Raw genomic sequence first — 25267 nt, forward strand, 5'->3', positions numbered from 1 at the left:
AAGTAAATTTTTATTCATCTGACAAAATTGAGCAAAGGGATGACGAAAGCTGTTTATTTATTTATTTATACATGCTTCTTTTTATGTTATTTTATTTTTCATACATTACACTAAAAACTTCATTGAAACGAAATACAAATTTTAATTGTCATCATCAGTCTCTTCCCTCCTTGTGATTATTCATCCAGATCATAAAATTATTCCGATTAACTCCAATCTCATTGCAAAACACTTCAGTCTCCTCCCTATCCTCAGGGCCCACTTTCCACCTCAGCTTCTCCGCGTAACTCCTCATTCTCTCCGTCTGCTCCGCCGTGAACTTCGTCTTGAACCTCTTCACTCTCCCCTCCTCCTCCTCATCCACTCGGCCGTTAGCTTCCTTGTGATTGTTCATCCAAACTCTCAGATTCTTCCTCGTCACTCCGATCCCGTCGCAAAACTCTCTGACTCTCTCCCTACCCTCGGAGCTCAGCTTCCACCCCACCTTCTCCGCGTAGCTCCTCATCTTCTCCGTCTGCTCCGCCGTGAACTTCGTCTTCAACCTCTTCGCTCTCGCCGCCTCCTCCTCCTCGGGGGATTTATCCATCGCGATCCTCTTCTTCTCTTCGGCCTCGCCGTAAGGAGAGCAGAAGATCTGGCGAAACTGCGACGGCGAAATCTTGAGAACTTCGAGGATACCGTCGGAGAGAGATTCCTTCCGGTGGAAGCTGCGGTGGCAGCCGCATGCGGCGCAGTCGAAAGAATCTTCTCCGGGATTGGCGCTGACGAACTCGCCGCAGCCGTCGTAGGCGGTGGTGCCGGCGCTGGCTGCCTGATTCTTCCTGCATTCACCGTAGCGTGGCTCGGGAGTGAGCCGGAAGATCGATTCGAGGTTTGGCGGTGGCGCGTGAGTAGGGCGCGTGGATTTGGTTATGCGCGTGGGAGGGGAATGGACGTGATCCCCAGTTTCGCGGCAAATGGGTGTGGCTTTAGTGCGACGTCTACATTTTTCTTCAATCTTCGATTTGGTCTCGTCCATTGATTTGAAGAAGAAGAAGAGAGAGAAATGAGTACAGAGTTGCTAAAGCTTCTGATGCTATCACTCGTTTATCAACGTGTAAGAAGGATATTGCCATGTGGACTCCTTTTTTGGAGATTTTACCGTTTTTTGGTCAAAGGTTTTACCAATTTAAGGCCGGATTTGTTAGTCATAAACAGTTGATATTATTAATGTGTTATGTGTGGCACACATTTGATGAAATTTTTTATAGGTTTTTCTTAATGTGTAAACATTCGATGAAAAATTTGTAAGTCATAAACAGTTGATATTAAAAATAAAACTAAAATTAAAAGGTGTAAGGGTTATTCACGATTTAAATTTCTTATGTCTATATTTTTAAAAAGATTAGAAACTTTTCAGATTTGTTTTTGGATTTTGAAAATTTTGTAATTTGTTATAAACTTATTAATATTTTCGATTAAAAATAAAAATAGTTTGATTTTAAAATGAGCATCTATACTATTATTTGCGAAGTAAATTTTTAGAATCGATCTTTCACGTTAAAAGTTAGAGCGATATTTATCGTTTATATCCTTAATGAATAAAATGTATAACTGAATTAAAAAATGCATACTAAAAAGTCATCCATGACGTTTGGTAAAATTCATGTAGCACCTGTTCTTTTCTTTCTTTGTTCACCAACTCGTTACTAAATTAATAACACAATAATAATTTCTATATCTTTCTACCAAGAACGTAGAAACAGAAAGTTCTTCCAAGCGAATGCCAAATATGTACAAGAACTGCTCTCACCCCTCACCAGCATTAAATAACTTTGGTATATCCAAAAACAAACCGAGTGCTTATGAACAAGTTAAATATAGTCGCGGAAATAGACAAATAAAAATAAAATATTCAAAGAAATTTATCGCAAACTCATGGGATGTTTATGTTTAGTGACTGATCCTTCTTGTTGGTTTATCCTCTTCGAAGTTTGATTCTTGGATGGTAAAACAGAGCTATCTTCAGGGGCAGGCGCCATTGACGGCTTCATCATCAACTCTACTTCTTCTTCTAAGCGTTCAACAATCTCTCTTGTCAAAAACATTTCTGCTGAATATCCCATCATTCTCCTTGGACCGGAGTCCTTTTTATTATGTTCTGAAAATTCAGTATAAAACTTCGAATTGGATCATGCATTTACAATACTTTCTCTTTGGAAAATGACAACTATAGAAAATCAAAAACGTTCACTTTCTTGACTAGTAAATGAAGTTTGATGTTAAGAATAGTACCTTTAAGAGCCTGAGACCAGCTAACTAGCATTGGGGTGATGATAGTGAGAAGAGCCCAGAAGAAGAAGATCATTACGTAGGCCCTTCCTTTCATTTCTCAACACAATTCGGATTTTTTTTCTCTAACCGAAGATGGATATTTGTTTCATCCTTAATAATAAAGCAGAAAATACAAAAACAGGTTTGAGAAGAGACAACTTCTTACAATATAAACATTGAGCTGGCCATGTTTGCATAACATTCTCAACACTTTCTTCGTTCCTTTATTGTATTTTATTTGTAGGTTTTAATATTCTCGCATGAAGTCAATCATTCAATAAGTTGTTGGATTAACATATACATGGTGGTTAGGATGGTTGTTGTTTGAGAATTATTTTGGTCCGGTTTAATAAATTATTTTTGTTTTCGTAATTGGTCCAATTGATTATTTTCAAAATCGATATTTGGTACCTTGGATTCTAACTATGACAAGACAAATGAGATCACTCAACTTGATGCTATTCGCTTTTTGCATTCGGATGTAACATCTGTAAATGAATTAGATGCTGATCGTTTGGTCAAAATAATACATGTGTTTTGCCCATATGCTACGTTTGAATGCAACGAAAAATTCAAAGGTTTTTGATGCAGTTTCTGCATCTTAGATATTTCAAAACACCATTAGAAAAAAGTTCATTAACAAACTGAAACATCTTTATTAAATTACATGTCATATATATTAATTAACTTACGTTGAAATGATAAACTTCTTTGTCCCAGGAAATAATAGTAAACTGCGAGTTATGCGATGCTTTGCTCTTAAGTTTCATATAATTTTTTAGAAAGATATGGTTTTTTCTGCATGTTAAAAAATGCATAATATCTTTGCAAAAAAAAACCATCCAAAAGAGAATAATTTTCAACCGATTGGACCTTGTTTTATATGTTTAATCTCATTGGCTTCATACATCCAAAACACATTGGTTGTTCTTTCTTAATATAATTTTGTATGATCCACTAAGCTGTGAAATACAAATTATAAAACTCTGATTAATTCTCATTTGATGGATAATGGACGGGTTGGTCGCTAAACAAATGATTGAGAGAGCCGGAAAAGTCAATGGCTGTGGTTACATGGTTGCCAATACTTGCCATCATCCTATGTTTTCCGTAGTTGTCACCATGTAGAAGGCCCACTTATGCTTTTCTTTTGAACTAGACGACGTCAAAGTAATAATAATATGCAGCATTATTGGAGTTTTAAATTAGCTATCTATAGTGTGTTTCTTGTGAATTTTGGATTATTGGCAACCATATAAGGAAACTCAAGGTTAGAAATGTGAAGTTGTATTACTATCGGTTATGAGTATGAGACTAATTGTACGTTTAGAGAAAGATGTATTTGCGATAAATGTTAAACAAAGGTCTGAAGATAGTGAAATTATTCTCTAGGAACAGTTCTCGAAGTTTGGAGCCCTCCTAGTTCCATTTTGAGGATAAGATGGCTTCTTAGCAACACTCCACCTTGCTCCCCCACAGAGCTAGCCAGTCCAGGATTGCAAGGTAGTTCACACGCTAGCCGCTACACGAGCATCTTCTTCTTAATTTGAAAACCTGTTGCTCTTTCGCTAATTCAAGACTAGAAGGATGATGGGACACACTACAGAAACCACTATGACTTCCTTCAAGGACTTGCGCCAACCATAACAGAGTTTGTACGTTTAACTCCTACAGTTTCACTCAGGCCCTTCTTGGAGGTCTCTTGTGAGTCCATCTTTCAAGACATGTGGTCTTTTTCTATAGTAAGGCAGTTCTAGCTTTTACAAAAAGGCGTGAGCGTGATAAGTATATAAAACATAATTTGGCGTGTATTGTTGTACGCCTACTGCCCACCGTTCTAATGTGCAAGCCCCAAATCAGAAAAATGGTATAAATGAGATATGAAGTCGTGAACAGACTTAAATCAAATGACCAAATGAAAGAAAAACAGAGTCTTTAACGGTAGCTATGAAATTAAAATGACCAAATGATTTCAACCCCACGAGTTTTGCGAGCATATAATCTAAAGACGCAGCGATTTGCAAATGATTCATATGAAATTATCCAAAGTAAATCCAACAAACATTCAATTAAAACAGTTCTAGCGTTACCCACGCCTTACATTTCCATCGGAGCCACGTCTTGGTCACCTGCACCACCACCACCCTGTTCTGCTGGTGCAGCAGCAGCTTCAGCATCACCCTCACCAGCCTCACCTTCCTCATCCTCCGCTACTTTCTCAAATGTGTCAATCACTTTCTGTATGGTTTCCTGGTCCAAGAAGTGGAACGGCTCACCGACACCTAGAACAGAGACCGTGCAGAGAGAACTCTTAAGTGTTTCTCCTTGCAGTGTCTCCCTCACAGCCAGAATAGCATCTTTTATCAGATCTTCTCTGGAAGCATCCCCAAAGCTCTCAAACCTACGCTCCAGATAGGTCTTTGCGGCTTGTGAACGGGACCCAATAGCGAAAGCTTGATACTCAAAGTAGTTTCCGCTTGGGCAGTTGTAGTAAAGATGGGCTCCAGACTCATCCAGTCCACCTACCAACAGACCCACACCATAGGGACGTTTCCATGATCGTTGGGTACAGACCTGTTCATAGCCAGAACAAACACACAGTTATTCCTCAAGTATCAAGAAAAAAACTTGCTAAAGCTCAAGGAAAATGATTTAATGCAACTTAGTTGGACTTGTCTAGTGAAATTTCTTATGCAACAATGCCTTCCTTTTAATAATACATATAGTTTATGGGAAGGGAGTTCTTCCCAGTGGCTTGTCAGAAAGAAAGAATTGAAAGATGGAATACAACAGGAAATGTGTATTAAACGTAACAAAAGTGAGATACAAGCATACAATTATATGCAACATATTTGTCTGCCTCATCTAAGTTTAAGCATCAAAGCTTTGCACAAGGGACTTGCAGGAATATCTACTGGAAAGCAAGTTGATAAGCAGTTATCACCAATTCAAGCCAGAAAAAAAGTTAACATATGCATAAGTACATTATCATGTTACCAACAAAAGAAAACTGCACCACGAAGCTGCAAGATATCCAAACAAAAAACAGAAACCCAATCAGTTTTCTTTTAAAAGATCTACACGTACTTTTTCAGTTCAGGCAATTCATAAATAAATCAGTAAAACCAAGAAAACCCATAAGTTAGACGCAAAACAGAGAGTGGAATAACAACAGGCGATTTGTACAACAACCTCTAGGCTCTAGCAGAGGTATGTGAGACAAAGACCTAACTCCATTATCTACATGACACAACAATCAATTCATTCATAAACAAGTCGAAGTATCAGAAGAACACCAAACTCCTCGAGACACATGCTATTGGTAAAGGTAAAGCCTTTGTAATACAACAACATAAAAATCATTCCACCAAACACGATTTGAGTTTCTGGTAAGATGAATCCTACAACTTAAGAGTGTATCTTAGTCTTAATCAGCCTCAAACATTAATTGCAATACATCACAAACTAATCCCCAATTTTCGAAACCCTAAACCTCAAATCCAATAAGCTAATCTGAAATCAAGAGCAATTGATTCCAAATCTCAGTTAACCTGGGCCTTATCAGCGAGGTGAACGACGAGGCGTCCCACGGGGAGCGGAGACTCATAGGTGAAGGAGTGGTTGATAGCCTCCGATCTCATATAACGAGAGAGGACACGGCCATCGGCGGTGAGCCCAGCGATCGCGACGCCTATGTGGTCATCGACTTTGAAGATCTTCTTCTGGTGGGAGGAGAGCTCGGATTGGGCCTTGTTGACGCAGGCGAGGACGACATGGGAGCGAGATCTGAGCCCGATGGCGGCGGAGCCTTGCTTGACTGCTTCCATGGCGTACTCCACTTGGAAGAGACGGCCTGTTGGGCTCCATGTCGTCACATCTGTGTCGTACTGATTCCTGAACATTTTAGCTTTCTTCTTCTTCCTTGGTGCTTTAGTTTGGAGAAGGGTTTATAGAGAGGAGAGCAGCTCAGACACTTTTCTTTTGCTTCAAGCCATGGATGCTCTTTTCTCCTTTTTGATCTTAGCTGAACAAATGGGCTTACATCACTTTGATAGGCTTTTATTGGGCTTTATAATTGGCGTTTTGGGCTGTGATTTTAAGATATTACTACAGTAAATTCTATAAATTAATAAACACTATATTTTTTTTTCTAAAAAAAACACTATAAATTAATAAAAGCTTTTCTTGTTCCGATCTATGTCGGTTTAAAATATGACACAAATCGATAAGATAATAAAATAATATATAATTTCATTAATATTATAAATTAGTAATTTATGTGTATAAACATTGTATATAAGTACGAACCAACCATTATATTGTTGTTTTATATTCGCAATGGAACTATTTTTATATTTTTTTAATATTTAATATATTTTTAATTATTTTTAGTAAAATTGTATCTAAAATCACATTTAAATTTTATGAAACATATTCAATATACACTAAATAATATAATAAAACCAATATTAAATGTTGAATTTCAAAAATTAATTAATCATGTACACTAAAATAAAATAAAAAAATCTTATTTTAGAAAAACATATATCTTTAAATAAAAAAATATAAAAGATGATTTTTTTTTTATAAATTAATATCTATAATTAATAAAATATTATATTCCCAACAATATTAATTTATAGAGTTTTACTATATATCGATAATCTTTAGTAATAATATGCCAATCACTTTTATCGGTTTAACTGACTTTCATCGTTGATCTGTAGTTTAGCGATAAGCCAATCTCAATCATATGGACGAATTTTGTTGGAGTTATAGGCCATGTTCATTTCGTGGTCGCCAGCGTCAGCGACCAGCGACTGCGACATGATGTCGCTGATAGTTGTTTGTTTGAAGGCCGCGAGGTTGATCGCAGCGGGTCGCTGAGTTGTTCGTTTCCATGTCGCGAGATTGATCGCAGCGGATACTAAACGATCTATCAAATATAATACTGGAATACACAAATAAAGAGAAGTAATCTACCAGCAAATCATATTGTCATAGCCTTTTCATGCTTATAATTTCATTAATGATAAGTGAATAGTTTTATAAATTTAATTGTATAACAATACTATTAAACATTATCATAAATATTTGATTATATTAATCATAATTTTACTAAAATCATTTATTTATACCAAATTTTTTGTAATCTAAAAAATGTTATTATTTTGCTATACATTTATTCAATACATTTATTAATAAATTTTCATAATAGTGTTAATTTTTCTTACAAATATCATTTTTAAAACGTAAATTCTTTTTACGTACAAATATTAACAAAAATTCTTAATAAAAATGTCTTCTAAAATTGTATGTCTTAAGCGGCCACTTGGGCCGTCAACCCTTATGGGCCGGTATTGCTTCAAGCACATTCTTGGAGCCACCACCTTAAATGGCATATTTTGTTTTGCCAATTGGGCTGTAAAAAAGAACTTTATAGCAATATATGATGTTATAATCAGTACTACGTTGTGGAACGCCCATCCCATCCAACAGCCGGAAGGTTAATTTTCTGGATCTTTCTCCGTGTTTTGGCATGACTCGCACGATATTGCGAATCACTTTCTGATAGGTCACCCATCCTTCCACTACTCCAGATCAAGCATGATTAACTCTGAAATTTTAAACGAATGTTATGCCTAAAAAGATAAGCACATTTTAATGACATATATAGCCAAATTAATTCTTTTGTGTATTTCCATGTACCACAAACTGAGATGTTACACTTTTATTTTGCGGTTTCGATCATAGAATATTACTTTTCTTTATGTACATTTTTTAGTAATAGTTTAGCTAAGACTATTGATAATGCTCTCTTAGCATGTGTAGTGTAACGCAACCACATTTGACAAGGATGACTTTGTTAGAACTCTGTTTTGTAAAATGAAGAGACTGACTTTTTGACATTTCTGGTAGCTTTTTTGGCCAGACTGATGGTCGTTGTGGTTGGATTAACACCTCGTTGGAAAAGTTACAACGAGCACTACAATATAGTATATTCAAACATCAAAAATGGAGTTAAATTGATTGAGAAATGTTTATTTTTTGTGAGCAGGGAAAACAGACAATGTTTAGGCCAAAATAGGTTTGTGAAAAAAAGAGCAAGAGAAATATGAAATCTATCATCCTTCCATGCATAATGCATTTGGAAAATTGCATTGTATAACTTTCAAATAAATTATAATTTATTATATGACAAAAAGACCTAAGTTGCAAATATGTATTGGGTCTTTTATATAATAATGCCATTATATCCATGTAAACAACCGGTGAAATCTACACAAAAAAACAATTTTTTTAATAATTTGTAACTGTAAAAGGTAAAACGTGGTCTTTCATTACTCACATATTTTCTTGAATTGAATTTCTTCTTACGAGAAGGACAACCAATTGTGATAAAGAAAAGACACGATGAAGGCGAAGACGGTGAGCACACACAGCAACTCTTTCATTTATTTTTCTCTTTTTTTTTAATCATTGATTCTCACAATTATGCTTTTGTTTACACTATGTTTTCGTTTCTGTTTTTGTTTTACAAATCCAGTGGTGAAGAATAACGACGGCAGGTCAGTAAAAGCGCCGCCGTGTCGGGAAAACGAAACGAGATGAAAACGATCTCTACATGGTGGTGAAGGATAATGATGGCGAGCGAAATGAATGTGTATCAGCATGTCTAAGAAAAAAGAAGAATTGAAGAAGATGAACTCACCGTACTATATTTGGTGAAATAAATAATATAGTATATTTTTAAAGTGTACCTTTTTATGAATACTATTTGAGACATATTTATATACTACTCCTTAAAAATGTAATAATATGTCATGTTTTGAAATTTGATAGTTTTTTCTGTCATTTTGTGTGATTGATTGTAATATGAAACTCATTTTTTGAGTGATCTGATTATTTGGAACATTTGTTTACTATACTATTTAGAATATATGGAATAGAAGATATATGCAATTTGCTAACCAAGTAAATGTGTTGTCAAGTGTTTAATATTAGAAAACAATTTATAGATTGTAATTGGGTTTTCCTGCCTAGGATTTTTGATTTGTTAAGTAGAGGTTTGGGTATACTAAACCATATAGTATACATTCTATTTGGGTTTATACTTCTTTGATTAGTATGGTTTAGCTTTACATTAAGATTTATATTAGGGTTTATACTTCCTTGATTTGGGTGTATATATTTATATTTGGGTTTAGGATTATGGTTTAAGGTTTAGTATTTAAAGGCTGAGGGTTGGGATTTTGAGTAAGCTTTAATATTTAGGAGTTATGAGTGGATTTGGAGTCCTATACTATTTCGACGATATGGTATAAAAACTCGGATGCATATTTATGTGATAAAAAATGTGTGATGTTAGTGGTATTACATGGTGTAATAATTAATAGTGGAGTTTTACAACCGACCATGTCATTTACTTTCTCACTTTAACTGACCATTTGCAATTGGAAGAGCATAACCGGAAAAAAAAACATGCTAAATATTAGTTTATTAATTATATCAAAATCAGTGATATCTACTTAATTTACATTTCCATTTTGGTTATTCAGCAAATTAACCCATAAGATTTTATATAAGCTATGAAGTGTACGAAAATTTAACATAAGCAAATGTAATGTTTGTAGTATATTATTTTAAATTAGTGAAGATACTGTTTATACCAACATAATAATCAGATTTTATTTTCGATCTACGCTGAACACGCACGTGGACAAGTTGATAATGTAATGTTTTGTACTCTTCTTTGGTTTTTGTCAATTTTGTAGTTTTGTACTATATCTTTATATACGTTTAAACCATTTTAGTTTTTGTTTGAGTAGCTGTTAACAAAACATATATATTTATATATATATATTCAAAATAAAAAATTATTAATTAGTTAGTTAAATTTTGGTTTAACAATACTACGTTAAATATATATCTTAAATTTTAGATTTTCAATAGTAAAAACACCTATGGCCAATATTATTTCATGATTCTTTTGTTTTACCAACAATAACTATACTAAAACTAAAGTAGACACGGATTGAAAGCCAAAATAGTGGAACTAAAGCAACATAAACCATATAAGAAAAAAACTTTGAGAACTTGGTGTAAGTTTGTCTGCTAATGTGTACTTGCATTTGGAATATATTAGATTGTAAAGTTAGAAAAATACTTATTATATCGTTTGAAATTCATCTATATGAATAGTGAAAGTCGGACATTCCATCGATATATAAATATTTATCATTTGAGAATAATCTGTTATGAGCACCACTTATAAGAACTAAATGGTTCTTATGCACTTCGTAACCCAAATCAAACATTCACATTCTATATGTAAAAATGATAAGTTTTATTCATGGCTCCCACGGTATTTTCAGTTGAGTAAAATACTCCCATATGCTAGAAAACCATTTTTGACTTGTAAAAATATCTTGTATTTTCTAAGATATATCCACATAACACCATCGCATATCTACCATACATTTGTTTGGTGGGATATCTTACTTTTTTCTGGAATTGGTAAATTTTTAAGTCGTGCCTCAACCCACAAGGCTCCCTCTATTTACGCTATACGAAAAATTTCTTGTGAATTTCCATTTTTGTTTTTATAAACTCTTATCATTTATGTTCTTCCAAGTATACCGTATTATACACGGAAAATAGTTGAAGTCATATTCCTTTGGAAGCTTCCTGAATATGTAATCAATATCCGAGAAGAGTAAATACAGTGGAACACTCTTACAAGAAATCTTAGATGTAGTCAAAGTTTGAATCACTGGTTTGAGTTCAAATAAGACATGATTAATTGATTCTTTCTCCGCTCCAAATATATATTCCATAGCATATCACATTGAATTCCACGTGACCGTAAATCCTTAATGAAATATAAACTCCCATATATTGCTTGTAAAACAAAATATTTCAATTTCCGAGAACACTGTAGCTTCCAAGTAAAAGTTATAAATGGTCTAGTGTCTGGTCCATAGAACCTCATGTTTGTTTTCTTGTTCAGGTATAATTTTTTCGTTATATAGCCTGATTACACCCTGTACTTCCGTAAGACTGTATCATGCATCCATATGTATTCGGATTCATAATCTTACGCTGCCATACGTATTACGGTTTAATTTAATAATATTGATTCATAATTTTTCACACTCACACATGATATCATATACCATAAATAAGTCCACAACACTTTCATACAAACTTAAAAAGAAAAAAAAAACAAATCACACATTCATAAGACAATAGATCCATATTAGATACGGGTTCAATTTCTAAGCACAGATCTGCTGTGCCGACATGTGACTATCGGCTTTCTCGCCGGCCATCCCTGGTTCGGTCTTCTTACAAGCTACCATACCATCAGTTAAACCTGCAGATCCGTTTTTAATCTCCTTATTATCATCACTGCCCGGAACTTTGTCCTCAGATTTCAAATGTTCCGGTAAAGTGACAGGGAGAAAACCCTTTTGACGACATGTCTCAATCGATTCCACCAACATATCCTCGAGACTATACTTGAAGTTAAATCCCATATCAATCAGCTTCTTGGAACTGAACATAATGCTCTTTAGATTCTCATCCACTCCTTCAAACCTGTTCCAAAGAGTTCATATTCAGAAAAAAAAAATTAACTGAATATGCAAAACAAGCTTAAACCGGTATTGATAAAAATCTTACGTTGAAGGCACGTTATATTCTGGATATTTTTGCCTGAGAAACTCGGAGATAGTAAGAATCGTTGCATCGTGAGAGGAACAAACATAACGTCCCTTGGCAGCAGCTTGTTCGTACAAGAATATATGGGCATTGCATAAATCGTCCAAGTGGACATACTGTCCTTGTCTTATGATGGAGTAATGTGCCTCGTTACCTAAAACATTTTTACAGTTTAAAATTAACCTCTTAGTTAAAAAAAAAGAGGGATAAGAAAGTAGGCTCACTCACGAGTGATAGGAGAGAGCGCGGTAATAAGGCTAGGCGGCATAGATGTTGTTATAAATGGACCGATCACCAATGTCGGGATAATACTAATGAAATCTATTCCTTTTTCCTTCGCGTAATCCCAAGCTGCTTTCTCGGCTAACGTTTTCGACATGAAATACATCTGCCAACAATTTATCAAAAACATAAATAACTTTGAAGAAGATCAACCTCAAGTTAATTTTTTATATATGATCCTTAATATATATACCCATCCTGTCATCTTCTTGGACATGATAAAGTCAAGATCACTCCAATCGTTTTCATCATAGACATTTTTCTGGTGTTCCTCAACATTAACCGTTCCAGCAGACGAAGTAAACACAATTCTTCGTACGGTCTTTGCCTTATCACATGCTTTCATTATCCCCAACACTCCATTCACTGTCGGTTTTATCACTTCGTTCTGATTCAAACAAACTCATTTAACAAAATCTTGTAGGATTGATATGTAATAAAAAAAGGTTCATAGTATAACTCACCTCGGGGTCCTTAGATTCAAAATCCATGGGAGTTGCTATGTGGAAAACGCCGTCGCATCCGTTTATGGCGTCATCGTAGCTTCCTTCGTCAGATAAATCGGCTTTCCATAAAGTGAGTTGCGTCTTCGCGTTTGGCAAATCAAGAAGATGTTGCACTTTCTTCAAATTTCCTTTACAGGCCAAGAACACTCGTAAGTTACTTATTAACATACTCTCAGGAGAAATTAACGAGTTTGTAAGATATGTACCAGGATCGCGAACAGTGGCACGGACAAAATAACCACGTTCCAGTAGCCGCATCACGAGCCATGAACCAATGAATCCTGATGCGCCGGTTACGCACACGGTCTCTTTGTGAGCTACCATCTTTGTGTGTGAAAGATGGATTATGCTTTGAGAAAGAGTTTACTATGTAGCTTCGGTGGAAATCTTCGTGCTATAAGAAAACATTTTATAGACGTACCACAGCCTGAACATTGCTATTAAGAAGCTACCGTCACGTGAGTACCTACCGGCAAAGCACGTGTGGAACGTTAGTTGGCTAAGGACTTGATTGTTTGGTACTTGGCAAACTGGTAAGTGTGATTTGATTTTATTACTTTTGGATGTAGCTGTACTGTACCGGCGGATGAAATGTGCGTTGGCTCGAAGTTGCTTGGTTGGTGAGAAAGCGACAAGAATTGCCATCTACTTTTCTTTTCATTGTTTTCAAAATTTTTATTATTATAATATATTTGGCGATTAGGGATTTTCTTTGCACATTGATTTTTTTTTTTTGGCCTAACAAGATAATTACTAGTATGATTCTCTTTAAAATGTAACATGCTATCTTATTTAATAAAAAAACTATTTTAAAATATCATGACATGACACAAACACTTTCTATCTTTCTTCAGCCTTCGTTATTCCATTTGGGACTTCCTTCCATTTCTTAACCAGCTCCAGTGAATTTTTCAATCAGGGGAGCTGAAATCTTCCTCTTTGTCTTTATTTGTCGTTTCCGTATCAATAGTGAGTGGTTTGATCGATGTTTCCGGTGGTGTTTTATAAACGGAGTGGAAGAATTCTTATTTCCTATATGGCCCTCAGTATATGCTTCTATAAGATTGGAGATTCTAGATTTGTCTAACCGAATGTTGTAGATGGCCTTCATGCACTTCTAGAGATCACACATTAGATCTGCTCAATGGTTTGTTACTATGGTCGGTTCTAAGGTTATTTTCCGGTTTGTCTAGTGTTTTTGATGAGAGAAAGCACCTCACAGAGTTTTATTTTATTAGTGATAGGCCTAATTCACACCCAAAAACTAACTTATGAGTGAAAGTTTACCCATACACATATATATTGTCTAAGGACACTTGAATTATTCAATGTGGGATATCATTTAATAGCCTCTTCTCGAAATGTGGGTAGAAAACGGTCCAGTGGAAACAGCCCAAGCCCAACATCTGAGACATACCACAGCAATATGAACCACTTATACATGCTATATAGGTATGAAACTGTTTATGTGGAAAATTATATGATAGACTCACCATGAACTCTAATACCATATTAGTAATGGACTTAACTCACAGCCAAAAACTATCTCATAAATAGAGGTTTATCCATATACATATATATTGTCCAAAAACACTTGAATTGTCGGATGTGGCACATCATTTAATATACTTGTCACTAATCTGGCCCTTTTCTCTGGTTCATATTGGATTTGTTTCATCTTTTGTATGCGTTCGCCCGACCGGTTTAATATTTTCTTTAGCACTTGATGTGTGTTGTTCAATTTATTTTGGTTGGTCTATCTCCTCACTCGCTTACTCCTCTTCTTAATTTTTTTGGTCCTTCCGTCATGATTTTGAGATAGGTTTTCCCGGTGTGAACTGTTTTTTCTCCCTGTCCTTTCCCAGGTGATTTAATCATGAACTCATTTTTTCAAGCTTCCTCCTTTGCCTTTCATGGTCGCTTCTTTGTTGGCCTTGCTATATACGGTGTATTTCTCTATAGCTCTTAGTGGTTATGTCTGGGCGGTTGTTGAAGCAAAGGATTGCTGGTTTAATTTGCAAGGCTTATTCAACATGGAAGGTCTCAGTTGTCATTATTGTTTTGCTACCTCTTTATCAAATGAACGCAAGGAGGATGGATCGATGTGATAGTTATCCGGCTTCAGGAACCGACTAATCAGTATTTTCAGAATGATTTCCACATGAATATAATAATCTCTTCAGACACTTGCATATTTTTATTTTTTTAACCTAACTAAGACAAAAAAAATGTGTTTTAGTTTGAAACAATATGTCCAACTTAATACACCAAAAATGAATAAATTAACCGATTCAGATTATTATATATACCTGAATCATATATCTAAACAAGGTAACAATATATTGTATTCAACATAAATATTATTTTCCATATATATATATATATACACACATTACAGAACAATTTTAAACTTATAAGTAAATAAAATAGAAGTATTATCTAATTATTTCTTTGTTGAAATTAGTTTACATTTTGCTTTAATACAATAATTTTAGTCGTGAATGTGGGAATACCGATTTCGATGTTTATATATGCGAGGAAATAAACTTGTAACATTAATACTGTAGGAAAATAAGGATGAAACTTTATAATTAGTGAATACAAAACCAGCGTGCGCTAGTTCAGTGGAGATTACTTGAGGGAGCTTCGGTCGCAATACGAAAAATCACCTAGATTCGATTCATGCTGATCACCATGGCATTCACATTCTTTCTCCGAAAAAAGGGGCAATCAACTTCTTTTTTTTTTTAATTAGGGAATACATAGTTTAGGAGACATGACACTTCTTATGGAGAATATGTCATCAATCCAATTTTATACATTAATAAAGTTTTGTAAAAGTTATTTGAACAAAAAGAAGAAAAGAAAAGAAAGAAGAACCCGAAAAAAGAGAAAGAATAAAGTAAGACGACACAAACAGGTGGAGCTTGCCCTCTCCACGTAGACAGAGAACAGGAACATATACGCTACTATCTGTCTCAACAACAGGTCAGCTTCGATTTTGACTCTGCCCAAACCCAAATAAAGACGAAGAAAGAGAGAAAGAGAGAGCCCCCACAGAGAGTTGATGTAGTAGTAGTCCTCCTCCACAAACACAGAAGAAGGGAAGCCTCGATTTGATCGATCTATCTCTCGGTTCTGATTCCTTTTCGAAAGATGATTCTGGAGGAGAAAGATGCATCCGATTGGATCTACCGAGGCGAAGGAGGTGCCAATCTGGTCCTCGCCTACGCTGCCTCCTCTCCTCTCTTCGTTAGTTCCTTCTTCGACCGTACTAAATTTTGAATTTTTCTTCAGATTCTATTTTTAGTGTTGTCCATTTTCTTCTATTTGAGTCAAAAAAGATTCAGAATCATATGTCTACATGGACTACTACTCACTTTGGTCTAGTTAAAAATGTTTACTTTTGATTTAATCGGATAAATATTATATTTGGATTGTGATTAAAGTGGACCAATCTTTTAGGTGGGGAAAGTGATTCGTATCCAGAAGGCTCCCAAGGCTGATAAAGCCAACAAAGCTGCGTCTGTTTTAACAACCGATGAACAGCTTCTGTGGAGGGAAAACAAGGAGCTCGTTTCATCACCAAACAAGGAAGTTGTTGAACAAAGATATGTAAAAGATGTGATCATCCCACTCTTGGGTCCTAAATATATAGACCCCGGAGTAAGTTTAGCTCTTTTCTTTTTGTCCTATCAGAATTTTGTTTGATGAGTAAGAGAGTATTGTGATTTGTGCAGGTGCGTGTTTCTGTGTCCAAGGAGTTTCTTGAGTCTGTTGATAAGAAAGTTACTAAGCAGCGTCCCCCGTGGCGTGTTAATGCAGCTAATGTTGATACGAGTCATGACTCTGCTCTTATTTTGAATGATCATTCACTTTTCTCTCAAGGTATCATCAGAAACTACTATATGAGTTGTGCTAAGTCCATGAGTATATTTATTAAATCATTCTAAAACTATATATGTGCCAGGGACTTCTAGTGGTGACTGCTTAAGTGTTGAAATAAAGGTACATTCTTCGTTGGTAATTTTTGTTTTCATTACGGTCCTTGGACCTAAACTCACTGTCCTTGGTTCCATGAAGTAGCCCAAATGCGGATTTCTTCCAACCTCAAGGTTCATCAGTGAAGAAAACAAGCTCAAAAGAAGCATAAGCCGTTTCAAAATGCACCAAATCCTTAAGCTGGAACAAAACGAGGTAAATAGCAAACTACTTGTACCTTAAAGAACAGGGTCGGAACTAACATAGGCTAGTGAAACATTAGCCTTCGCCTCCAAAATGTTTATAGCCCCTAAAATCTCAAGTCCTGCACTGCTAAAAATCTTAATGGAATTTGCTGAAAAGGTGTCTTATAAGTATGTCACATCTTCTGCAGATATCTGAAGTAAGTGAATATGATCCTCTTGATCTGTTCTCAGGATCCAAAGATAGAGTCTCCAAAGCTGTAAAAGCCTTATACTCTATCCCACAGAACAACTTCCGCGTCTTCTTGAACGGTTCTCTTGTTCTAGGCGGTTCCGGTGAAAGCACCGGAAGAACCAGCCCTGAAACTGCACAGGCCTTTGAGGAAGCACTCAAAGGCTTCATTCAATCAAACGATGGTCTCAGGACAAAATGCTTTCTTCAGCTGGTATCTGATACTGTGTATGATTCAGGAGTGCTAGATAAGCTTCTGGAAGTTCAGAAGCTGGATAAATTAGACATTGAAGGTGCGATTCATTGTTATTACAATATAATCAACCAGCCTTGTCCTATATGTAAAGAAGCTGGAACGTTGGAGGAGGAAGAGGAGTCTCTGCATTGTTTACCTTTAGATGAAAGCTTGAAGATCGTCAAGGAGTATCTGATTGCTGCAACTGCTAAGGACTGTAGTCTTATGATCAGTTTTCGATTGAGGAATGAATGGGATGATTCAGCACCTTCTTGTGATGCCGTCTGTCTAAAATCGACCAATCAGACGTTTGATTACAAGGTATGATCTATTTATAACAGATTCTTGTTTTGTGTTCGCTCATTTAAACATAAGGTATGGTCTCTCTTGTAGGTACATTTCATTGATTTAAGCATGAAACCACTGAAGAGAATGGATGCATACTACAAACTGGATAACAAGATAATTAGCTTCTACAGCCGGAGGCAGAAGGGAGAAGAACAAGTCGGCGATCCAAAACGTTCAGATAGCTAAGGTCATGGATTGTCTCAACACCACGAGTTTGTTTGTTTATTTTATTGTTGTTGTTAAATGATGAAAACGAAAACCCAAAGGGTGAATGTTCATTTGATGGAATACTTGCATCTAATGCTGGGTTTATTAAACCCTTTCGACCAATACTAGTTTGATATTCTATAGATGATTGGAGATGATTAAACACACAAACCCTACTCACTGTGTCCCGGTTCGACTCAGCTTGGCCTTGTAGGCGGCGTAATCATTCCAAGGGCAAGAAGATGGAGCTTTTGATTCACTTTCTTTTCAGTTTCAGACAGGTTAAATGGTTTGGACAGTTCCTCCTTCCACTTTGAGTCGACGTTCTCTCTGATCACTATGGCACTGTCTCGCCCACCACCAGCTTCGCGGTGTCCATTTCTCTAGGGAAAAGGCGGTAGACATATATGCGATATCGTTCAGTGGACACAGCCCTGGCGACTCTAATTACAATACCCTTCTTGCGCCTCAAGGTATGGTTCAACTTTCAGCGAACCCCATGTTTTAGCTGCATCTCTTCTCACTGATTAGGAGAACGCGTTGTTTATGGAGAAGAGTCAAAAATCTAAGTCGGGCTGTGTTTACAAATCTGTACAAAAGTCTCAGAAATGAATCTGGATAATTCTAAGGCCCAAATCTTGTTGATATATGCAAGGAGTTTGAGTATTTTCTTTGCAAATAGATTAAGCTGAACCTAGATGACACCAAGTTCACTCTCTGCGCAAGGTTGTATATTACTGGTAAACATGATTATTAGTGTACCTCAAGGTGTCGTTGCTGAAGATCACACTGAATTAGAAATCAAACAAAACGGTACCTACTATTTGACCTCTAAACCACTATGTTAGGCCTTTTATTGATGCAATCCTTGGCAGCATGTTATCCAAAACAAACATGAGAAGTGGAACATCAAAGTTGATGAAACTACCTAGAAACAAAATTTCTCAATCCAATCAACTGGGACAAAGTTCTACGGACAAGACAGTAAGTTAAAACTTGTAAGAGAACTTTAAACTTAAGAAGGACAACCATGAAGAAGAGGAAGAACAAAACTACCAAAGGATCCATCTCACACGAACTAGTTTCTAAACAAGAAAAAAGTAGTTCAGTTCACCTTACTTTATATCTAAGGAAAGCCAGTCTCATGCCACTCTCAAGTTCTTAAAAAAAACACATAAATATCCATTACGAGACAATCAAATCAGCACAGCCAACGAAGAGAAGAAAAAAGAAACCCTTAAACTCCCTCATCTCGTTCTTTGTTCCATTGCTCAATCCTCGCCCTCCTTTCCTCGCTACCTTCTCTCACAACAACAGGGCTCCTGCTCCGTCTCGGGCTACCATGTCTCCTCCTCCCACCACCACCACCATCCCTGTCATGCCTCTCCGACCTATCACTGCTTCTTTTCCCATTCCCATGACGGTCACGTTCCCTAACATCACCACGCTCCCTAACATCCCCTCCTCTCTCCCCTCGCTCTCTCTTGCGCCTCGGGCTTACACTCCTGCTCCTGCTCCTACTCCTGCTCCCACGGCGGTACGACCTCCGATACCTCCCAAACAACTTCCTCCTAAGCTCCCTCGAAATCTGCTTCACGTGCATAAAGTTACAATACCCGCCGCGGTTACAGTTATCCTCCTCATACTGCCTGCAAGTAGCCTCCCTAAAATCCGTCACGGGGGAGAAATCAGCAATGATGGGACGCCCCGAATAGAACCTCCCTTGCAGAGCCTTCAGCGCGGCGGCGGCCTGGTCCTCTTCCTTGAAGAGGACGTAGACATTGCCTATCATGTGGTCAGCGAGATTGTCGCAGACATTGAGAGACTCCATCTCGCCGAACTTGTCGAGCTCCTCGAATATGTCCTCGTAGAAATCCTCGAAGTGGGCCTGGATCTTGCTCGGGTCTAAGGGCTGCCCCTGAGGGTCCACGCCGGGGGTGATCATGTCCGGTCTCTGGTACATGTTGGAGAGGAGGAGGGTGGGGGAGATGGTGGGGCGGTTGTGGAGACGAGAGCAACGGTCGCCGTGACGGCACGCGCCGATCTTGAAGTAGAAAGGGCAGTTTACTCTGTCCTTTTCCGTGCCGAAGATTGAAGCTAGATGCTCCGCCATGGGTTCGAATCGTCACCTGAATATATAAATCAAAATCATCTAACGGTTTGAGATTCAATGAAGAATTTGAACAAAAGATTCTAAGCTTAGATCCGAGAATCAGCGAGAGATAAACGAAATCTATATGGTTCGAACGAGAATCGTGACTATTTTATTTAAACAGATCCGTTTAATTAGTTACCTGAAGAGTAACGGAGAGGATTAAGCGGTCTTCGTGAAAGGCCTCGCCGACGAGGAGCTTGCGGTTACCGATCGGGATCTAGGGTTTAGGTTTATTTGTGTGGCGACTCGCGTGAGCCCGGAGTGAGGGCGGCCCTAAAAGACTATGAGGTATTATTAATAAGGGGTTGATTTGTAAATACAGTTTTCTTTTGGGGTAAAATAATAATATTTAATTTTCTTTATTGATCCTCGCTATTGTGGAAGTTCGTTAAATTAGACCCCGGTTTTATTAGAAATGACCCCAAGCCCATCTCATCCCCTAACTTAATGTGGAGGCCCAAGCAGCAAAACGACACATCAGCGATAACGACCTCATCTTCTTCAGTCAGTACCTGCACACAAGACAAAGTTGATCAAGCGACAAACCAGAGTATTGCGCTGGCATCCGTAAAAGGGAAAGCATCACTGGCAACAGCTCACACAATCCCAACGGCTAATAGATTCCAATTTCTAAATGATGAGCTATTGCATACATCTTAACCTAGTTCCCTTTCTATATAAAAGAAAATGTAATGCATCAAAACAACTTAAGAGAGAATAATAACAAAGAAAGTTTACCTCTTCATCTATATTGTATCTCTACTTTCATGGTATCAGAGCCATGGATCTTGAGCCCTACAAGCCACCATCTCTAAACGTGGTGCACTGCATCACGGTCAAACTCACAGACCAAAACTTTGCTTTCTGGAAACGACAGTTCCAGTCCTTCCTCAGTGGACAACGCCTCTATGGCTTTGTCGCTGGAACCATTCCGCAACCACCTCCCACCATCATGGCACCAACCATTACAGGCTCCTCTACTCCCATCCCTAACCCAGACCACCAAACTTGGTTCCAATCTGATCAAGTGGTCCAGTCATGGCTGCTTGGTTCCCTATCTGAACAGCTTCTCAGTGTAGTCATCGACTGCACAACGTCCTGCGAAGTTTGGAAGACACTCGAGAAACAGTTCAACCGACCCACCAACTCCCGAATGTTCGAGCTTCAAAACAAACTCCAGACGGTCTCGAAAGCCGGCAAAACCATGGAGGTCTACCTGCAAGAAGTCAAAAACCTAAGTGATCAGCTGGCGTCCATAGGAAGTCCAGTCACTGAAACAATGAAGATCTTCTCAGCTCTCAGAGGTTTAAGAAGAGATTACGAACCTATAAAGACTACTATTGAGAACGCCATGGACAACGACCCAACACCGACGTTTGAGGATGTCAAGCCCAAGCTGATCAGCTACAACGACCGTCTCCAGAGCTACACCAAAACCAACGATGTCTCTCCCCACCTAGCCTTCAACTCTGTCCAGACAGAACAAGCAGAAGCCTACTTTATCCCATGAGGAAGAGGAAACAGAGGAAGATATGGAGGTTACAGAGGTCGTGGATCTTCCTACTCCACCCGTGGCAGAGGTTTTCACCAACAGATCTCATCCTCCAGTAGCTCGGACACTGGCAACAGACCTGTCTGTCAGATCTGTGGGAAGCCTGGTCATCCTGCTCTAAGATGCTGGCATCGGTTCAATCATAGCTATCAACAAGAAGATATTCCTCAGGCTCTAGCTGCAATGAGAATCACTAATGTTACTGATGCAGCTGGAATAGAATGGTATTCAGACAGTGGAGCTACTGCTCACGTCACCAACTCACCGCAGCATCTACACCAGTCTCAACCATACTATGGGTCCGATACAGTCATGGTTGGAGACAGCAGCTATCTTCCCATCACCCACACTGGATCTTCCTCGATAGCAACAACCTCAGGTAATCTACCTCTCTCTGATGTCCTTGTGTGCCCTGGTATAGCCAAATCCTTGCTCTCTGTTTCCAAAGCTACAAAAGATTATCCCTGTTCTTTTAAATTTGATGATAATGGGGTACGTGTTAAGGACAAGCACACAAAGAGGTTGATGATAAAGGGAAGAAACATTAATGGGCTTTACCTGCTGGAACCGGGAAGCTCAGCTTGCGCCATGATCTCCTCTAGACAACGTTCAGCACCGGATGATGTTTGGCATAGGAGGCTGGGGCATGCCAACTCTCAAGTTCTTCAGCAACTGTCAGCTTTGAAATTGATCTCAATAAGCATAAGTACCAAGAAGATTTGCGAGGCCTGTCAACTTGGGAAAAGCAGTAGATTACCGTTTTCAGCTTCTACCTTTTCAGCTTCACGACCTCTTGAACGAGTCCATTGTGATCTATGGGGTCCTGCACCAATCATGTCTGGTCAGGGCTTCAGATACTATGTAATCTTCATTGATCAATGGTCAAGATTTAGTTGGTTCTATCCTTTAAAGAATAAATCAGACTTCTACCCTATCTTCTGCAAATTTCAAAGCCTAGTCGAAAACCAACTGAAAAGCAAGATCGGTACCTTTCAGTGCGATGGTGGCGGCGAGTTCATGAACTCCAAGTTCCTCACTCATCTACAACAACATGGGATAGCTCAGCATGTCTCTTGTCCTCATACCCCTCAGCAAAATGGACTAGCCGAGAGGAAACATAGACATGTCACTGACCTTGCCCTGTCAATGCTATTTGACAGCAAGCTTCCGCAGCTCTACTGGGTCGAGGCATTCTTCACAGCCAACTATATCATCAATCTTCTACCCTCCTCTGCCCTAGAAAAACAAGAAGCGAGCCCATATCAGAAACTCCAAGGAAAACCTCCAGAGTACTCAGCTCTCAGAGCTTTTGGCTGTGCATGTTATCCTACTCTACGAGACTACTCAGCTAACAAGTTCGATCCAAGATCCTTACCGTGCGTGTTCTTGGGGTACAACGCGTTCTACAAGGGATACAGATGCCTCTATCCTCCCACTGGGAGAGTATACATCTCGCGCCATGTCATCTTCGATGAGAACTGCTACCCATTTGCTGATAAATACAGCCACCTCCAGCAACAAGCAGCAACGCCTTTGATGACTGCCTGGCAAAAGAGTTTTCCTCCAACTCAACCTACAGCACCTACAAAAACTCAACCTGCTCAGTCTCCTACTGCTCAATCAGAAACCATAACGTCTGAACATGCTATACCTCTCTTCAGTGAACAAGATTTTCCTCCGCTAAGGGCGTCAGTAGGCTTACCACAGCCTCATGCGATCTCCACAGCTCTTACCACAGGCTCTCTGATTTCATCAGGAATCTTTTCGACTGAAGCTACAACGACGCAGCAACTCAGACATGACCCAGTGTCAACTGCTTCAGCTCCTGAGCCTGCAAGAGCAACACAAGCCACATCAATTTCCCATCATCCTATGCTCACTAGATCGAAAGCTGGAATTACAAAACCCAATCCACGCTACGTTCTAATGACATCTAAAGTAGCCTACCCTGAACCTAAGACAGTTACTGAAGCATTGAAAGACAAAAGATGGCATGATCCTATGTCTGAAGAAATCGCCAACTGTCATGAAACTGGAACATGGGAACTGGTTCCATATCAAGAAGGAATGCATGTGCTAGGATGCAAATGGGTTTTCAGAACCAAACTAAATGCAGATGGAACACTACTGAAACGAAGACCAAGACTAGTGGCAAAAGGATATGAGCAGTCAGAGGGAATTGACTACCTAGATACGTTCAGCCCAGTTGTCAGAACCGCCACAATCCGAGCTGTTCTTCACACTGCAACAGTCATGCAATGGGACATAAGACAGTTTGATGTTAAACACGCATTTCTTCACGGGGATCTACAAGAAACTGTATATATGAGACAACCTGCTGGCTTTGTGGATAAAGACCATCCTGATCACGTCTGTCTCCTCCGCAAAGCCATCTATGGCCTCAAGCAGGCGCCTAGAGCCTGGTTCGACAAGTTCAGCACCTTCCTGCTCGAGTTCGGCTTCATCTGCAGTCTTCATGATCCCTCCATGTTCGTCTGCATCAAAGGAAACAACATCATCATCCTCTTGCTTCATGTAGACGACATGCTAATTACTGGTAATAGTTCTGAGCTACTAAAAGATCTCCTACAAGCTCTCAACAAAACCTTCAAAATGAAAGACATGGGGAACCTAAGCTACTTCCTAGGAATTCAAGTCCAACAAAATGGCAACGGTCTATTTCTCTCTCAACAAAAATACGCAGAGGATCTACTGGCAGTAGCAGCGATGTCTGACTGCTCCCCAATGCCCACTCCACTTCCCCTGGATATCAACAGAGGAACCGAGAAAGAAGAACTCTTCTCCAATCCCACTTATTTCCGAAGCTTAGCTGGTAAACTTCAATACCTCACTTTAACAAGGCCAGACATACAATTTGCAGTCAACTTTGTATGTCAGAAGATGCATGCTCCCTCAGTCCAAGACTTTCACCTCCTCAAGCGAATCTTACGATATGTGAAAGGCACGGTGACCATGGGGATCTCCTTCAACAAAGACACAGATTTTAAAATCACAGCTTACAGCGACAGTGATTGGGGAGGTTGTCCATCTACAAGCAGATCAACAGGAGGCATTGCTACCTATCTAGGTTCAAACCTAATATCTTGGTCATCTAAGAAGCAATCTACAATCTCTAAATGCTCTACAGAAGCAGAGTATAGATCACTCTCAGAAACAGCTTCAGAACTGACCTGGTTGTGTCTGATCTTAAAAGAACTTGTGATCCCACTACCGGCCACTCCGCTTCTGCTCTGTGACAATCTCTCAGCCGTAATGCTCGCCGCAAACCCATCTTTTCACTCCAAGACGAAGCACTTCACGCGAGACTATCACTATGTGCGTGAGCAGGTTGCGCTGGGAGCTGTTGAGGTCAAGCACATCTCCAACAAATTCCAAATCGCTGACATTTTCACAAAGTCTCTCCCTCAAGAGTCGTTTCGTCACTTTCGAGGCAAACTCGGCGTGCGCTTTCCACCCACGCAGAGTTTGGGGGGGCTATTAGAAATGACCCCAAGCCCATCTCATCCCCT

The 25267-nt window shown here is 38.5% G+C and overlaps 6 protein-coding genes across 6 annotated transcripts; 1 reads left to right on the forward strand and 5 right to left on the reverse strand.

Moving 5' to 3' along the window:
* Positions 1–22: 22 nt before the first annotated feature.
* LOC103839282 (zinc-finger homeodomain protein 13) lies at positions 23–1254 on the reverse strand. Its single transcript, XM_009115791.3, has one exon. The coding sequence runs from the start codon at positions 1016–1018 to the stop codon at positions 155–157; it is 864 nt and encodes a 287-aa protein (XP_009114039.1). The 5' UTR covers positions 1019–1254; the 3' UTR covers positions 23–154.
* LOC103839281 lies at positions 41–3937 on the reverse strand. Its single transcript, XM_009115789.2, has 2 exons — positions 2275–3937; positions 41–2140 (listed from the first exon to the last, which is right to left on the reverse strand). Exons 1-2 carry the CDS (start codon positions 2366–2368, stop codon positions 1905–1907), a joined length of 330 nt encoding a protein of 109 aa, XP_009114037.1. The 5' UTR covers positions 2369–3937; the 3' UTR covers positions 41–1904.
* Positions 3938–4169: 232 nt separating this feature from the next.
* LOC103839280 (proteasome subunit alpha type-1-A) lies at positions 4170–6314 on the reverse strand. The gene is made up of 2 exons (XM_009115788.3): positions 5865–6314; positions 4170–4887 (listed from the first exon to the last, which is right to left on the reverse strand). Exons 1-2 carry the CDS (start codon positions 6213–6215, stop codon positions 4411–4413), a joined length of 828 nt encoding a protein of 275 aa, XP_009114036.1. The 5' UTR covers positions 6216–6314; the 3' UTR covers positions 4170–4410.
* Positions 6315–11424: 5110 nt separating this feature from the next.
* Positions 11425–13237, reverse strand: LOC103839279 (dihydroflavonol 4-reductase). Its single transcript, XM_009115787.3, has 6 exons — positions 13031–13237; positions 12783–12952; positions 12512–12706; positions 12265–12424; positions 11998–12190; positions 11425–11913 (listed from the first exon to the last, which is right to left on the reverse strand). Exons 1-6 carry the CDS (start codon positions 13146–13148, stop codon positions 11592–11594), a joined length of 1158 nt encoding a protein of 385 aa, XP_009114035.1. The 5' UTR covers positions 13149–13237; the 3' UTR covers positions 11425–11591.
* A 2509-nt stretch (positions 13238–15746) lies between these two features.
* LOC103839278 (inositol-pentakisphosphate 2-kinase) lies at positions 15747–18173 on the forward strand. Its single transcript, XM_009115786.3, has 7 exons — positions 15747–16076; positions 16290–16490; positions 16565–16712; positions 16795–16832; positions 16911–17021; positions 17200–17796; positions 17869–18173. Exons 1-7 carry the CDS (start codon positions 15981–15983, stop codon positions 18007–18009), a joined length of 1332 nt encoding a protein of 443 aa, XP_009114034.1. The 5' UTR covers positions 15747–15980; the 3' UTR covers positions 18010–18173.
* An 846-nt stretch (positions 18174–19019) lies between these two features.
* LOC103839277 (splicing factor U2af small subunit B) lies at positions 19020–20458 on the reverse strand. The gene is made up of 2 exons (XM_009115785.3): positions 20325–20458; positions 19020–20159 (listed from the first exon to the last, which is right to left on the reverse strand). Exon 2 carries the CDS (start codon positions 20141–20143, stop codon positions 19268–19270), a length of 876 nt encoding a protein of 291 aa, XP_009114033.1. The 5' UTR covers positions 20144–20159; positions 20325–20458; the 3' UTR covers positions 19020–19267.
* Positions 20459–25267: the final 4809 nt, after the last annotated feature.

Source organism: Brassica rapa, chromosome A09, assembly GCF_000309985.2.
Source record: "Brassica rapa cultivar Chiifu-401-42 chromosome A09, CAAS_Brap_v3.01, whole genome shotgun sequence".
Taxonomy (NCBI): domain Eukaryota; kingdom Viridiplantae; phylum Streptophyta; class Magnoliopsida; order Brassicales; family Brassicaceae; genus Brassica; species Brassica rapa.

Coding starts and splice junctions, on each gene's coding strand:
- LOC103839282 (XM_009115791.3), bottom strand. CDS start 1,018: ATGGACGAGACCAAATCGAAGATTGAAGAAAAATGTAGACGTCGCACT.
- LOC103839281 (XM_009115789.2), bottom strand. CDS start 2,368: ATGAAAGGAAGGGCCTACGTAATGATCTTCTTCTTCTGGGCTCTTCTC. Junction 2,141..2,274: donor CTGGTCTCAGGCTCTTAAAG/GTACTATTCTTA, acceptor CTGAATTTTCAG/AACATAATAAAAAGGACTCC.
- LOC103839280 (XM_009115788.3), bottom strand. CDS start 6,215: ATGTTCAGGAATCAGTACGACACAGATGTGACGACATGGAGCCCAACA. Junction 4,888..5,864: donor ACCTCGCTGATAAGGCCCAG/GTTAACTGAGAT, acceptor GGCTATGAACAG/GTCTGTACCCAACGATCATG.
- LOC103839279 (XM_009115787.3), bottom strand. CDS start 13,148: ATGGTAGCTCACAAAGAGACCGTGTGCGTAACCGGCGCATCAGGATTC. Junction 12,953..13,030: donor TGCCACTGTTCGCGATCCTG/GTACATATCTTA, acceptor TGGCCTGTAAAG/GAAATTTGAAGAAAGTGCAA. Junction 12,425..12,511: donor CCAAGAAGATGACAGGATGG/GTATATATATTA, acceptor AATTGTTGGCAG/ATGTATTTCATGTCGAAAAC.
- LOC103839278 (XM_009115786.3), top strand. CDS start 15,981: ATGATTCTGGAGGAGAAAGATGCATCCGATTGGATCTACCGAGGCGAA. Junction 16,713..16,794: donor TCATTCACTTTTCTCTCAAG/GTATCATCAGAA, acceptor TATATGTGCCAG/GGACTTCTAGTGGTGACTGC. Junction 16,833..16,910: donor GCTTAAGTGTTGAAATAAAG/GTACATTCTTCG, acceptor TCCATGAAGTAG/CCCAAATGCGGATTTCTTCC.
- LOC103839277 (XM_009115785.3), bottom strand. CDS start 20,143: ATGGCGGAGCATCTAGCTTCAATCTTCGGCACGGAAAAGGACAGAGTA.